The sequence below is a fragment of the Vitis vinifera genome, chromosome 5, assembly GCF_030704535.1.
Source record: "Vitis vinifera cultivar Pinot Noir 40024 chromosome 5, ASM3070453v1".
NCBI lineage: Eukaryota > Viridiplantae > Streptophyta > Magnoliopsida > Vitales > Vitaceae > Vitis > Vitis vinifera.
The window spans coordinates 5389597-5403162 of record NC_081809.1 but is presented as its reverse complement, the minus strand read 5'-3'; the positions used below and the strand labels follow the sequence as shown (position 1 = coordinate 5403162).

Below are 13566 nucleotides of genomic sequence, written 5' to 3'. Positions count from 1 at the left end.
AGATGAGTATAACTGTATAAGCTCCATCATATATATAGATTCTCCAGAGAAGCAAATCAAAAGCTAAAACATACTTGGCTGCACGTCCGCCTCAAAATGAATCCCCTGATCAAGTGCGACATCCCCACAAGATAAAAAATGGAAAAGCACTAGCTGGAGAATCTAATTTTTAATAGAGAAGGGAAAAGATATACATGACTGATAACCCAAATCCAAACCAACTTGCATGTATTCCAAGTTGACCTGGATCAATTCCAACCTAACCTTACCCCGCCAACAGCCGTGAACCAAAAACAATCTTAAGTGTGTATCCAACTATATGGGTAATGGAGTGGTAGGGCATCAATAGGGTTTAGGCTTGACAACATAATCCCAGACACCAGCACAACCCTAACCAATGAGCACCTTACTTCTAGTTCAAGATGCAATATCTTGTCCTTCACAAAGCATCATATTTAGTGAGAAGCAATGTTCTCCCACAAAGCCCTCAAGTAACAAAAATATAAGAAAAGATGCTTCAATCATACTATCATACACAAAAATTCTTGGCAGAATTACATTTTGAGATCATAATAACCTCATTGAATTTTGGCACTGCCCTAAAAACAGCATAAAAAATAAAACATTAATGTTTTCAGGAAAATAAAGAAAAGAGTAGATTTAACTTCTAAGCTCTATCTATGTAATGAAATATAAGATAGCTTTAACTAATAATTGCCTACAACATCTCCTGAGAATAATAGCTTGGCATTACATAAATGGCATGTTTGAGTTTATTACTGCCTCAAAAACATCTAAACAATTATGAGTGGCCAGACCAACCTAGAGGTGCTTAAACAAAAACTAAATGACACAGAGGTGGATGCTCAATTGGACCTGAGTTCTGGGGACTTAGGCAGCAAGTTGAAATTACAAGGCCTATGAGAAGCCCAGAAGTTACACTCCTTTAGAAGGATCAAGAAAATGATATACAATTGTACCACAAAAATTTTAGACAACCAAGAAAAACCAAGGCAACAGAACTTGTGTCCAATGTGTATCATCAACACTGCTCCACAAATAGGAATGATATAATCGCAAGAAGGAGCTGCTCAAGAATCATCTTAATCCACCTCTGTTGTGTCGAGAGCAGAATTACTAACATCAAATGAAGATTACAGGATATCCAGATAAAATCAGACCTTGCAAACTCAGCAGATCCAGATATATACACTTGGAAGCTGCATGACAGTTTTCACCAACAAAATCAGCATTTGCAAAATAACCAGCCCAACCTTGAAGGATGGTGTTATATGGTAGGAACTTTACTTTTGACATAAAAATTGACCCATTCCCATTTGCATCAAGAACATCTTTTGGAAATTGATGGAAAAATGATAATCATAGCATGCAGCAGACTTGACTCACAAGTTGCATGGGGTGATGTTTATCTCCAAATCCTGAAAGTGCCTTAGTGCCATCTCAGTCAAGGAACACATCTGCACCAGAGCCCTCTACCAAAAAAACCATTCCAGCATTGTTAAATCCAAGTCAGTAGAACTGCTACAGCCTCAACATGAGGCATTGGCATCATTTTAAACACTAATAGATCCAGCTTTCCCTTCACACTCATCAGTTCCTGAATTTTCAGCAGATACCTTTAGCCGGTTTTCTTCATAATCATTTGCATTAGAGGCAACTTCCAAAGCCACATGTGATTTACCTTCCATCTCAAATGCACTCTGATTATTAAAATTGGAGTTGGACTGTATAGTACTCTCATCAGTACCATCAAAAGTAGAAACAGGAAGAGGTTTTTGATTTTTATCAACTTCCTCAGTTATTTTCTGAGCAGAAATTTCACTTGAAACAGGTTCAACAGAAGCAACTGAATCACCTACTTCATGAGCATCATCTACTTCACCCTTGGTGGAAGACTGAATATTGACCTCTACAGGAGAAGCCAATACAGGTTTTTTGAACTCGATATTGAAACTCTCATCAGAGGGAGAGAGGGGCTTCACATCACTAGGAGGTTCAGCTACTTTGTCCTTGAAGCAAGAATTAGAACCTGTAATCCCATTACCAGAGACCTGGGTATTTACTTCATGAGCATCACCTGCTTCACCCTCTGCACAAGACAGAACATTTCCTTCAACTAGAGAATCTGATACTAGCTTTTCCACCTCAAGGATGCCATGACTCACTTCAGAAGCAGGGAGAAAGTCCATACCTGTAGTAGATACAGGTAATTTGTAACTTGGCTGAGAGTTAGAACAAATGGTCCCCTCACCAGGGGCTTCAGCATTTACTTCTAGACCATTACCATCTTCACACTCATCAGAGGGCCGACTGTTACTTTCAACAGGAGAATCCACCATGGCTTTTCCATTATGACTTGCTTCAGAAGCAGATAGACAGTTGAAGTCACTACCAGGTTTGCCTAGTTTGTTCCTTGACTGAGAACTAGAACATATAGTCCCCTCACCAGGGACTTGGACATTTGGGTCACGAGCATCACCGACTTTGTCCTCAGAAGGAGAATGCATATCACCCTCGCCAGGAGAATCAAATACATGTTTTTCTATCTCAAGAACATTGCAACTTGCATAAGAGGGAGAAGGACACTTGGCTTCAGTAGCTTCATTCAACTTGTCCCCGGACTCAGAATTAGAACATCTCGTCTCCTCACCAGAGCCTTGGATTTCAGGTTCATGAAGAGCATCTGAAGCACCACTCATGATAGAAGGATTAGTCAATGGAACAGCTGGGGTCAGGGAAATAGAGTCAGAAGCACAGACATTGTCATTTCTGTCATTTGAATGTTGCGAAATGGAATGATTATGGATGGATAAATCATGCCCATTGGATGAATCTATATCAGATTTATTTTCCAAATCAGGTGTATTACAATTGTTGCCTTTGGATTCAACTGACTTTGTACCTGCAGCAAAAAATATACAGAATTTTAGGAAGAGATGGCATATATTAGCTCCAAGACAAAGACAATGAATTGCAATAATTAAACCTGGACTAGCAGTCATGTTTCCATCAGCAGTTTCTTGCTCCAGAAGCAGCTTCTGTAACATGTCTGTACCCGGGAACACCAACATATTCAAGGACCTCAATTCTTGCTTATGGGATTCTTCAAGAGGATTGAAACCAAAACCTACAGTCCATGTATGCATGAGTTCGGATATAGCTGGAATAATTAGCATCTCAACTTTGAGAGAGCAAAGAGCCTGAAAGTCAGAACAGCAGAACATAAATCAGTGCCATTAAAGGGATTTGAAGCAGGAAATAGTCAGGGTTTACAGGAAAATTAAAAATCCCAGACTGCGGCGAAGAAACCAGCAGTTAACAATAGTAATTCAACTATGGCTTGCACAAAACATGATATAAATAGTATTGGTCCTCCATGCCTCTGACATAAATTTAAAAAAAAAAAAAATTGGATTGTCCATGGCCTAACTAACAGAACCTTTGAAGATAGGTTGAACTCGTTAGGCATAATAAGTCAACAACTCAGATTATAATAGGTACCTCAAAGAATGAGTGTAATCATGGGTTATTATATTTCACCACAAAATGTGAAGCACCAAGCAACAACATAGTCATCATAATATTACCGATTCAATAGCACAAAAAAGCCGACGGCACATCCCTTGGCGCCTATATATATGGCGAGTTCCAATGAACGGCATCTCTGCTAACTGGGTTCCATGGATCCTACACAGGCAAAGAGCATATAATGGTAAGGCTTATTTGCAAAAAAGAACATAGATGCACACACCATAAATAACACAGTCCCATTTAACAGAAACTCCCACTACCAAAAAAGGAAAGCTCCAAAGGGAACTTCAATAAAATGAACAAAATCAAGGGACCAACAAAGCTCCAGAAAATAGTTATGCCACTCAACCTACAAAATGAAGATATCAGTAATTGCACCAACTATTAACAATTATAAAGTAGAGAAAAAATGAACAGACGCAACGATGCTACATAGCTCTAGATCCAATTAATGACCATCAATGTGATTTCTATTATCTCAGCTTACTATTTTGATCTCAAGGAATAGTTTTTGTCTATTGTGAAAAACAGTTTTCTTAGTTAGAGACTAAATCCCCTCCTTCCCTCTCTCCATCCCTCTTCTGGCTACTCTACTTGCTCACTTTAGTGATTTCATATTGTATAAGAGCTTTGCCCATTGTGACAAACAGTTTTCTTGATTTTACAGTCAGAAATAAAATTTTCTATGCTTTCCCTTACTATTTTGGTCACAGAGAAGAGTCTATTGTGAAAAACAGTTTTCTAGGTTGTACAGCTAGAGACAAAATTTTCAACTCTCTTGCTTTACTATTTCGATCTCAGAGAGGAGTTTCATTCATTGTGAAAAACAATTTTCTTGATTTTAGGAGTAGAGACAAAATTTCCCTCCCTCTCTCCCTCCTTTTCTGGCCACTCTACTCTCTCACTTTACTATTTTGAGCTCGGATAAGAGTATTGTCTATTGTGAAAAACAGTTTTCTTAATTGCACAGCTAGAGACAATATTTTCTAGGTTCTCACTTTAGTATTTTTACCTTAGAGAAGAATTTTGTTTACTGTGAAAAACAGTTCTCTTGATTGTACACCTCACTATTTTAATCCCAGGGAAGAATTTTGTCTATTGTGAAAAACAATTTTCATCTTAGAGGAGTATTGTCTATTGTGAAAAACAATTTTCATCTTAGAGGAGTATTGTCTATTGTGAAAAACAGTTTTCTTGATTGTACTCTTTACCATTTTGATCTTGGAGACAAGTATTGCATATTGTGAATTTTTTTTTTCTTGATTGTAAAGCTAGAGCTGAAATATCACTCCCTTCCTCCCTCCCCCTCTTTAGAAAACAATTTTCTTGATTGTAGAGCTAGAGACAAAATTTCTCCCTCCCTCCCCCATTCACTGTGGAAAAACAATTTTCTTGATTGTAAATTAAAGACAAAATTTATCTTCCCTCCCCTCCCATTGTCGAAAGCAATTTCCTTGACTATGGAGCTAGAGATAAAGGCCTTGATTAGTAAATGTTTTAAAAAATAATTCTAAAAAACAATTTTTGAAAACTATTCTTTGATGTTTTGAAGAACAAATGCCTGTTTGAAAACCTGAGAAGTGTTTAACCAGTTTTTTATATTTTTAAATATGTTTTAAAAATAACCTTTATATGTAGTACTTTATTTTTAATTATTCTTCGTATTTGTATAATTATTTTTTAAAACAACCTTTAAAAAATAAGTGAAAATAACTAAAAGATGTTCTCTAAAAACACCTTGTTTTCTGTTTTTAAGAATAAAAAACAGTTTTTTGTTTTTTGGTTATCAAACACATTTTCCTATTTTTTTTATTCTAGAGAATAGTAAACTGTTTTCAAAAACAGTTATTGAAGAAACCCAAAGTTTCCTTCCCCTCTCTCCCTCCCTCCACTCTCCTCTCTCTCTATGGAAAATTTTCTTTATTGTCGAGCTAGAGACAATTTCTTTCCATCTATCCTTCCCTCCTAAAGTTTGAATTAGCAGCCTTCTAAAGTTTGATATAATTACTAAGAATGCAAATTTCCTAAAATGGAAAAAATAATGCAACTTTTGCATTTTGCTAAGAGATTGATTCAAGATATTTAGAGACAAGATTCATATTTATGAAGTAAATTGTGAAAAGCAGAAAACTTGGAATCATGAGGTTTGTGTCTTAGTTGGGCACTTTGCAATTTTCCTTTCCCAATAATCATGCCCTTCCCCATTTCAGAAGCATGATTTCATGTTCATTCAACTGTAAATGGTTTCTTATGTTAACTATTGTGTACATTATACGTGACAGAAGATTTTTGGATAATTTAAACATTGGTCTTACTCTTTATCCACATTTTGAACGCTACCAATATACATTTAATTTTATCGTTCCTTTTTGTTTTTTAAGACTGACAAGAACATTTTTTTCTGCTCAATGGTTATATGTTTTATTTTCATATTTATGGTATTTACTTGGATAATATTACCGAAAGAATACAGGGTACAAGGGTAAATGTAAACAAATAAATTTCAAACTTCAATTCTTTATTCATCAAAAAATTTGATTAAATTCAACATTTAAAACTTGGATGATCCAATAAATGTCTTACTTTGATCCATTTAGCAATTAAAAACTTCAATTTCTAATTCAGAACTTAAGTATTCATTACTTAATTTTCAGTATTATCAAATATCTCTTAAGGCTTTGGAAAAATATAACTGTCAATGCATCATTTCCTTCAAGAATGAAAACTCCCAAAACACCTATCAAAAAAAAAAAAGAATGAAAACTCCCAAAATACCATTTGCAAGAAATTTTGAGTTCCATAGCAAGATAGATAAGCTGAAGATATGAAGCATGATACCTGATTGATGCAGCACAGATTATTTCATCACCTCTCTCCAAAATTGCAGTGTAGAAACCACTGTAGTTCAGCCGATTAAAGTTTGATCTACATAAAAAAAGGAGGAATTGATCAATTACAGGAACATTCCTGCATGACATTGAGAATTGTCATGTGGATAGTTGGCTGTTGTGGGTTGACATGGTTTGCTAACACTAAATAATATACACAAATAAAGGACCTGGTTGTTGATTACCAAACTATAGAAAAAGATTACTTGTAAATGATGTTTTTGTGCAGGTCATTAGCTCAATATAAATGGGAAAAAGGCATATCCTGAGAATATTTTCAGAGCATTTTTAGACAGTAACAAAAAGCTATACCTGAAAACTACTCTGAAAATGTAAAATCTATAATGCATGCTCATGATTTGCCAACAGCATACTTTATCACAAAAACATTCATGTGCAAGTAGAATTATAATGAGCTGCAATCATAATAATGAGAATAGTGGTTATGCATATACGATTGACAGTAAGCCCATAAAAAATTAAGTGTGTTTTATCTATTGATGGTTACAGATGCATATGAACAATATATAGAAGGTCGCAGCATTCCAAGTAAAATTCATTCTCAAATAACCATCTCACTTATAGCAAACTTGCTTAACAAATTTGCAGTACAGGTCCAATAGTCCAGGTTCCATGCATGAATATCATGCAGTTCAAAACTGCAATGCTCCATCTTTCCATAAGTTTCTACTTTTTAAATGAATATGTTAATTTGGTCTTACCCACGATTATAGAGAACATTATGGATTAAATTAATCTCGCTCCTCCTGTCAACAATGGACAAAAAGCACTCATCCATAACAGTCAGTGCAATAGCAAGCTTAGAATTGCTTTCCACCCTTTGTGGAAATCCTCGGACAGATGTATCTGAGCCTGGGTCTGTGCGATGAATGAGAGACCATGAAAACCCTGCCTCCAGTTCTTGTTTGACCCCAATAAACTTCTGTAAATGTTCAAAGAGCTGCAAAGGAACAATGATTTAGATTAATTTCAATGCCTTTAAACACAAGATAAATCTGCCAATTTAGAAGGAGAAAAATACCGTCCGTCAACAAACAAACAGGATTTACAAATCAGAGCAAAGCAACTAGGATGAAAAACCTAACCATAAAGAGAACACTAAAAAGCAACAGGATTTACAATCTTAACAATTGCTCAACTGAGACTCAGAATAACATGAAAAAAGAACTATAGTGGAAATTTTTTTCACATATTTCACAATTTCGTGAACTTAACATCTACATCATGAATTCAAATTTATTAGCCTATGATATAACATTGCTGGAAAAACTTGAAGTTATGTTATATAAGTTGACATTCATGCATTCATGTTTAGTTTTTCTGTAGAAACTTGCAACAAGATAATGGATTTGTGACCAGTCCAATCAACCATGCTCCTCTTTTATCCAACGGATTTCAGTTAATGCAAGAACTACCCACCAAGAGGTTAATATCTACAAAACCCAATTGCTACTGTAAAGGAGTACATCTTTTTTTTTCTTTTTTTTCTTTTTTTTTTTTTTTTTTTTTGATCACTGTAAAGGAGTACATCTTAAAATGTATTTTTTTTTTTAAGATGTATTTTTTTTTTTTTGTAAAGGAGTACATCTTAAAATTGCCATCGGACCTGAGAGAAAAATTTTCATTTTTTAATAAATTTTTGGAAACATTACATCTATTCAAGCATGTAGATGTCCCACCAGACCGATATGTTAGTATACAAGAAACAACCATGTTCAAAAAGCAGCACTATAACAAAATACTCATTAGTGAGAAAAGGAAGATAGAAAAAAAGAAGGATAAAGGATGCTAATTAGCCTTGGCAGGAACATGACTCTCAAGCTACCACAAAAGATCAGAAACAAATTACAGCAAAACTGATCCTCTTTTGGACAGTTTGGAAGGAAAGAAACAGGTTTGCTTTCGAAAATGGGGAGTTTTTGGTTCAAAGATTGAAAAATTATTTTGTTTGTGATTATTGGTCTTGGGCTAAGTTGTTCATAGATGTAGGTCCATGATCATTGATAGACTTTTTTTATTGGTTGGGTTCTAAATGAGAGTGGATAAGTTTTTGTAGCCCCTCTTCTTCTTGGCTTTCGCCTTGAGGAACCTCCACCAATTTGAGCTATTGTGGCTTTCCATCCGTTCCTAGAGCCAGCATCCGTTGCTCAAGTCGATCTAGTAGCAGGAGCAGCTGTAGCTTTACCAGTTCTCTTTATGATGATGATCTAGAACCAACGGAGAAAGCAGCAGAGCAAGTGGTTCAGTACCCAGTACCAGAGCCAGCAGACAGGCCATCATAAGACCGAACTCCACTTAGAAGTAGGTAGGTCAAAAAATCTTTTTTTTTTCTCTCTTTGGTTCAGTTCTCAACACATAAGAGAGAAAAAATAATTTAAGTATCCACAACAACATTCTTCCAAAAGCATTTTTCCCCAACTTTCTTTTGGTAGACGTATACTCCCGGTATGCTTTGGGCTGTCCTTTGGACGCCTTTTTCTCTTGATTTATAATATACTTTTGTCTTTAACATATATATATATTTCTACAACTAATCACAAACTCGATTAACTAGCAAAATCGGGTCAATTTCTACAAACTATTAAAAATTCAGAAAAACTTGGACAAAATGCAATACCTCCCGGCACCCCTGTCCACAGAAAGAAGTGGATGGATTATTGGTATCGGAAAGGACAGCATCCACCCCTTGAATGCACGATGTGTGATCTAAGAAGGTAAAAAAGAGGTTGAATTTCAGCAAAATTGTCTTGGTGCATCAAGAAAAACAAGAGGGGAAGCATTTATGGAAATACAATGAATTCTAATAAAGAATAAAAAAGTGCATACATTTTTTCTCACATAGACTGCAAGTAACTAGCTCACTGACGGTTGTATCATCTTCAGCATTACTCCCATCAGCCATTCCGCAAAATTTGCATGTGCAATTAGGGCAGTGCCAGTCACCAGATGGAAGCATCTGCATTAAGAAGAAAAAAACATTACTCAGCATTTAACACGCCAAGTATTGTAGCATGTTTTTACAAATCAAGCACAAAACCACATTTTTGCAGTGCAAAACCTGACCAACCATTTTTTTTTATAAATAAGAGAATGTATTAAAAGGCCAACTAGTGTACTCTTGGTGCACAAGAGTACACAGGACATATACAATAAGAGTGCACAAGAGCATAAGAGGGCTCCTTGTCGATGCTTGATTTTGTAGATTGGTTAGGAGCTCCGTAAGGTGTGGTTGTTTTTATGTGTCTACGCCTTTTTGTTTTTTGTTTCCTTGTATACATCGAGTATACTTTTCTTTTTAATACAATTACTTTTACCTATCAAAATAAAAAATAAAAAAATAACACATTATAGAAGGGGAAATTGGCAAAATCACCTCAGAATTCTATACCTGTTAACTTCATTTTGCTAACTTCATTTTTTTTTTTTTTTTTTTTGCTCTCTACAACTAAGTCCTTTGGTGATAGAAAAAGAAAATATATATGTAGATCAATTAAAAAAAAAAAAAAGAATGCCAACAGAACAAGAAGGGGAATGGTTGTCAAGAAAAATCTGTCCATAGATGTGACTAGCATGATCAATAGAGCCATATGGCATGTAATATGTAATATGGATGAATTACCTGAATATTTAAGCAGCTCTGATGGAATGTTGAGGGACACCCATCACAACAGATCAAATCCCCACCATCTCCACAGATACCACAAGTGTCATCATTAGGATCATCACCATCAACATCTATAGGGTGGAAACCACTACGTTCAGACTCCTCTTGTCTATTCCATGCATCTACCTGGCACTGCAAAAGGGAAACCCCAGAGTCCAAAACTATGTTCTGGAATGGCTGACGAAGTTTGCTCCCTGCATGAATTTCAAACTTTGAAACTGTGAGGATTTTACTACAGCATCTACAATGAATTCCATCTCTTGTGATCCATCCCTCCAGCATTACTTTTGTGCGTCTGCGATTCATATACTGCACTTTCTCACTTAACTGCACAGTTCCAGAGTCAATAAGCCAAGACAGAAGAGTTCGTTTCCCAGTATATGGAACAAAGCCATCAGTTTCCAAATTCAGTCCCTTGCCAGAATTGCGAACCAACAAAGTACATCTGCCAATTTTTCTACTTTTCCTTCCATGTACCAAAGAATTGGAAGCAAAAGATAGTTTTTCACCCCGATCGTGCCTTAATGTTCGTTTAATCGACTTGCCATTCTGCTTTATGAATGAGCTTAGTTTCTCTTCATGCTTAATGTCATCTGCATCCTCTGAGTCATCCTTGGTATATGCATCTGTATTCTTAGTACCAGCATGATCCTTTTGTTTCCTTTTCATTTCTTTCTCAATCTTCTTACGAGTTTGCCTTGTCAGTTTGCTGAGTACCTCATCTGCTATGGGAGAAAAGGGAGAGAGGTCACCACTAGGTTTTGATTTACTCTCCTCATCATCAATTTGCTTTTGGAGAGCATCATAAGCCTTGATGATGGACCAGTACGCTGTTCCTGTGGGGTTAATGTAAACAGCGTCTAGGTAGTCTCTATTCCTTCTAGGTCTATAATCGATTGTCCAACCTGCATTAACAAGCATTCCCCTTATTCGTTCACGTAATAATTGCTTCTCGGTGCCACTACCACGCTTAACTTTTCCTTCCTTTCCTTTAGTTGGTGGGAGCTTTTCGGACGGTGGAGTCCTCTCTCCTTCACTCTTTCCCCTTTTCCCAGAGCTATGGGCTTCCACACTCTTTGAACCCACCTTCAATGATGTGTCACTGTCCTCTGATCCTGAGTAGCTGGCTTTACTCTTCTTAGTGGGTAATGATTTTCTCAAGTTCGGGTGTTTTTTCTCTGCTCCAACAAATGAACCTGGTTTCTCATGAAGTTTTGTTTCTGAATAAGATGAAGGGCGAATCAATATGTTCCTCTTCATGCTATCCACAGGCCTAGACACCTGTCTAATGCCTTCAGCTTCCTGGGGATCATAACTTCTGAGAGACCCTCCCACATTCTTCTTCTTTGGCATCACCTTCAAAACACCATTTTTTCCCTGCAGTCGGATGGGTTCATCAGAGTGACCCCTCAACAACGAAACTGGTACCCGAGTTCCATCCCTTTTCATCTCAAACCTGCTAGTCTCAGAATAATCAGTTCCCCTGTTCCTTTCTCCTAATGAGCCACTTGTATTTCCAAAATAAGAATGTTTTCTCCTATACACAATATCTTGTCTGCTTGAACCTGTCTCAAATTCCCTTCGACTGCTACTTTGCAGCACCTGCTTTGAACCCAAAAAGCCTCTTCCTCCAACTTCCCCATTATCCATCTGTTCCTTCTTCCTCTGCTTTTTCCCCTCAATTCTGTCATACTCGTCAAACTCAAAGACATCTAACCTACTTCTCTTTCTCTCGACTACACCATTGCAACCAAAATTTCTCTCTTCAACGCCCTGTTTAAAAACAGTTACACCATTACCAGCTTGGCTACTCCCAGATAGAACCCTTGGCCGACGAGATTCTAACAGTTCATCACTCGAACCCGAATCGCTAAGAACCAATCGCGGTCTCTTCTTCTCCTTCTTGGATTCTAATAACCCCTGCGAACCCGAAGAACCAGCCCCACTCACCCCATCGCCTTTCTTTTTAATAATTAAACATCCTGAGGCGTTCCTACTCTTCACCAAACCGCCCGAACGATCACCACTTCTCATTCCCTCTTCCATATACAGCAATAACCCCAAAAAGCCCTAAATTTCAAAGCTTTCCTTCAATTTCATCTCAAACACGCCACCAAAACCAACAAAACCGAAGCAGAAACCCAAAATCAAAATCCCAAGCCAAACACTACCAGATCTGAAGCAAACCTAAGCAAAAATCCCCAAGCACTTGTAAGAACCCAAAACAACGTATCCCAAAATGGCACAGCAAGGTTCCAAGATTCTTACCTCCCCGGAAAGCTACGCGATTCCGTAACCACCGATGAATCGTCGCGATCCCTCGATCGGCGTCGAGATTTTCCGGCGAAGGGAGCTGATCAGAGATCGAAGAGAGAAACCCAATTTTGCAGAGGAAGAGAGAGAAATTATACAACTCAATTATATTTGAGCCCTATATAAATACCCAATGCCATTCCCCTCCGTAATAATACAAATATTTTTTATATATATACATGATTTCTATTTTACTGGATTTATTTTTCGCGTTCGCGATAAATCGGCAGATCCCGAAACTACTGTTGTTTATCAACTCCAAATCGTTTCGCGTGATTCGGTTGGACGGGCCCCAACAGTTTCGATCTCGCCACGTCAACCAGGGCCCTCAGCGCCCACAGTTCACGAGCGATTTGTTTAGATATTGGGTGGAGAAGGAGGCTTTGATATTGTTCCCCATATGGGGTTCAGCCTCTTTGGGTGCAACAGTTTTGAAACTTGCGTCGACTGCTTTTGTTTTTCGGAAGCACTTTGCTGTTTTCGGCCACCCATTAATGTTTCCGCTTTTGGATTTGAGTTAGGGGGTCTCTCTTCCAGTTTTAGTCACTTGAGAATTCTATTTTATTAGAGACTTGAAGAATCATGGTGTTTGATAGAAAACAGAGTTGGAAAGAAAATGGAACCCATTAATTAATTTAAAAAGCAAAAAGATGTGGAGGGGAAAGGAATTGTTTCCATTAATTTAATAAAGTGGTAACATCCTAAAATGATGACCCTCTTCCTCAAAAATGTTTTTTTTGAACAAAAATATGTTTCAAACTGTTTTTTATTATTATTATTATTATTATTATTTTCAGTTTTTTGAAATAATTTTAAAATATAGTAGTTTACTATCAATTATTTTTCATAATTGTACAATTGAAAACACTATGTATATATCAAACATGTTTTAAAAATTTTCACAAAAAAAAACTGTTTTTAAAAACAGTTTCAAGCACTATCTTAATCGGCTCCTCACTCGTAATTTATCAAATTTAATGTACGAGACATTTAGTATAGTGTAGAGAATTATTATTTAAATATTTTTTAAACAATAACGTAATACATAAAAATAAAAGAAATTTTAATTTAATGAAAGTAGGGATAGCGGGTTAGTCGGATTGATGACTAACTCAAACTTAACTCAAA

The 13566-nt window shown here is 36.6% G+C and overlaps 1 protein-coding gene across 4 annotated transcripts; it reads right to left on the bottom strand.

The window, feature by feature from the left end:
- Positions 1–731: 731 nt before the first annotated feature.
- On the bottom strand, positions 732–12866 carry LOC100247619 (uncharacterized). Of its 4 annotated transcripts, none has more exons than XM_010651594.3 (9): positions 12394–12866; positions 10081–12312; positions 9288–9417; positions 9079–9167; positions 7163–7401; positions 6391–6477; positions 3609–3708; positions 3008–3221; positions 732–2923 (listed from the first exon to the last, which is right to left on the bottom strand). In XM_010651594.3, exons 2-9 carry the CDS (start codon positions 12169–12171, stop codon positions 1575–1577), a joined length of 4299 nt encoding a protein of 1432 aa, XP_010649896.1. In that variant the 5' UTR covers positions 12172–12312; positions 12394–12866; the 3' UTR covers positions 732–1574. The 4 variants fall into 4 exon arrangements, with proteins under 4 accessions (XP_010649896.1, XP_010649898.1, XP_010649897.1 ...); XM_010651596.3 differs by having other exon boundaries at positions 732–2110; positions 2213–2923; positions 10081–12818; XM_010651595.3 differs by having other exon boundaries at positions 10081–12301; positions 12394–12815.
- Between the last annotated feature and the right edge of the window lie 700 nt (positions 12867–13566).

Excerpts from the sequence above, each read along its gene's own strand:
- LOC100247619 (XM_010651594.3), bottom strand. The coding sequence starts at position 12,171 with ATGGAAGAGGGAATGAGAAGTGGTGATCGTTCGGGCGGTTTGGTGAAG. Across the intron at positions 7,402-9,078 it reads GTGGACAGGGGTGCCGGGAG|CTCTTTGAACATTTACAGAA; the intron begins GTATTGCATTTT and ends GTTCCTTTGCAG. Across the intron at positions 3,222-3,608 it reads TTTTTTGTGCTATTGAATCG|GCTCTTTGCTCTCTCAAAGT; the intron begins GTAATATTATGA and ends TCTGACTTTCAG.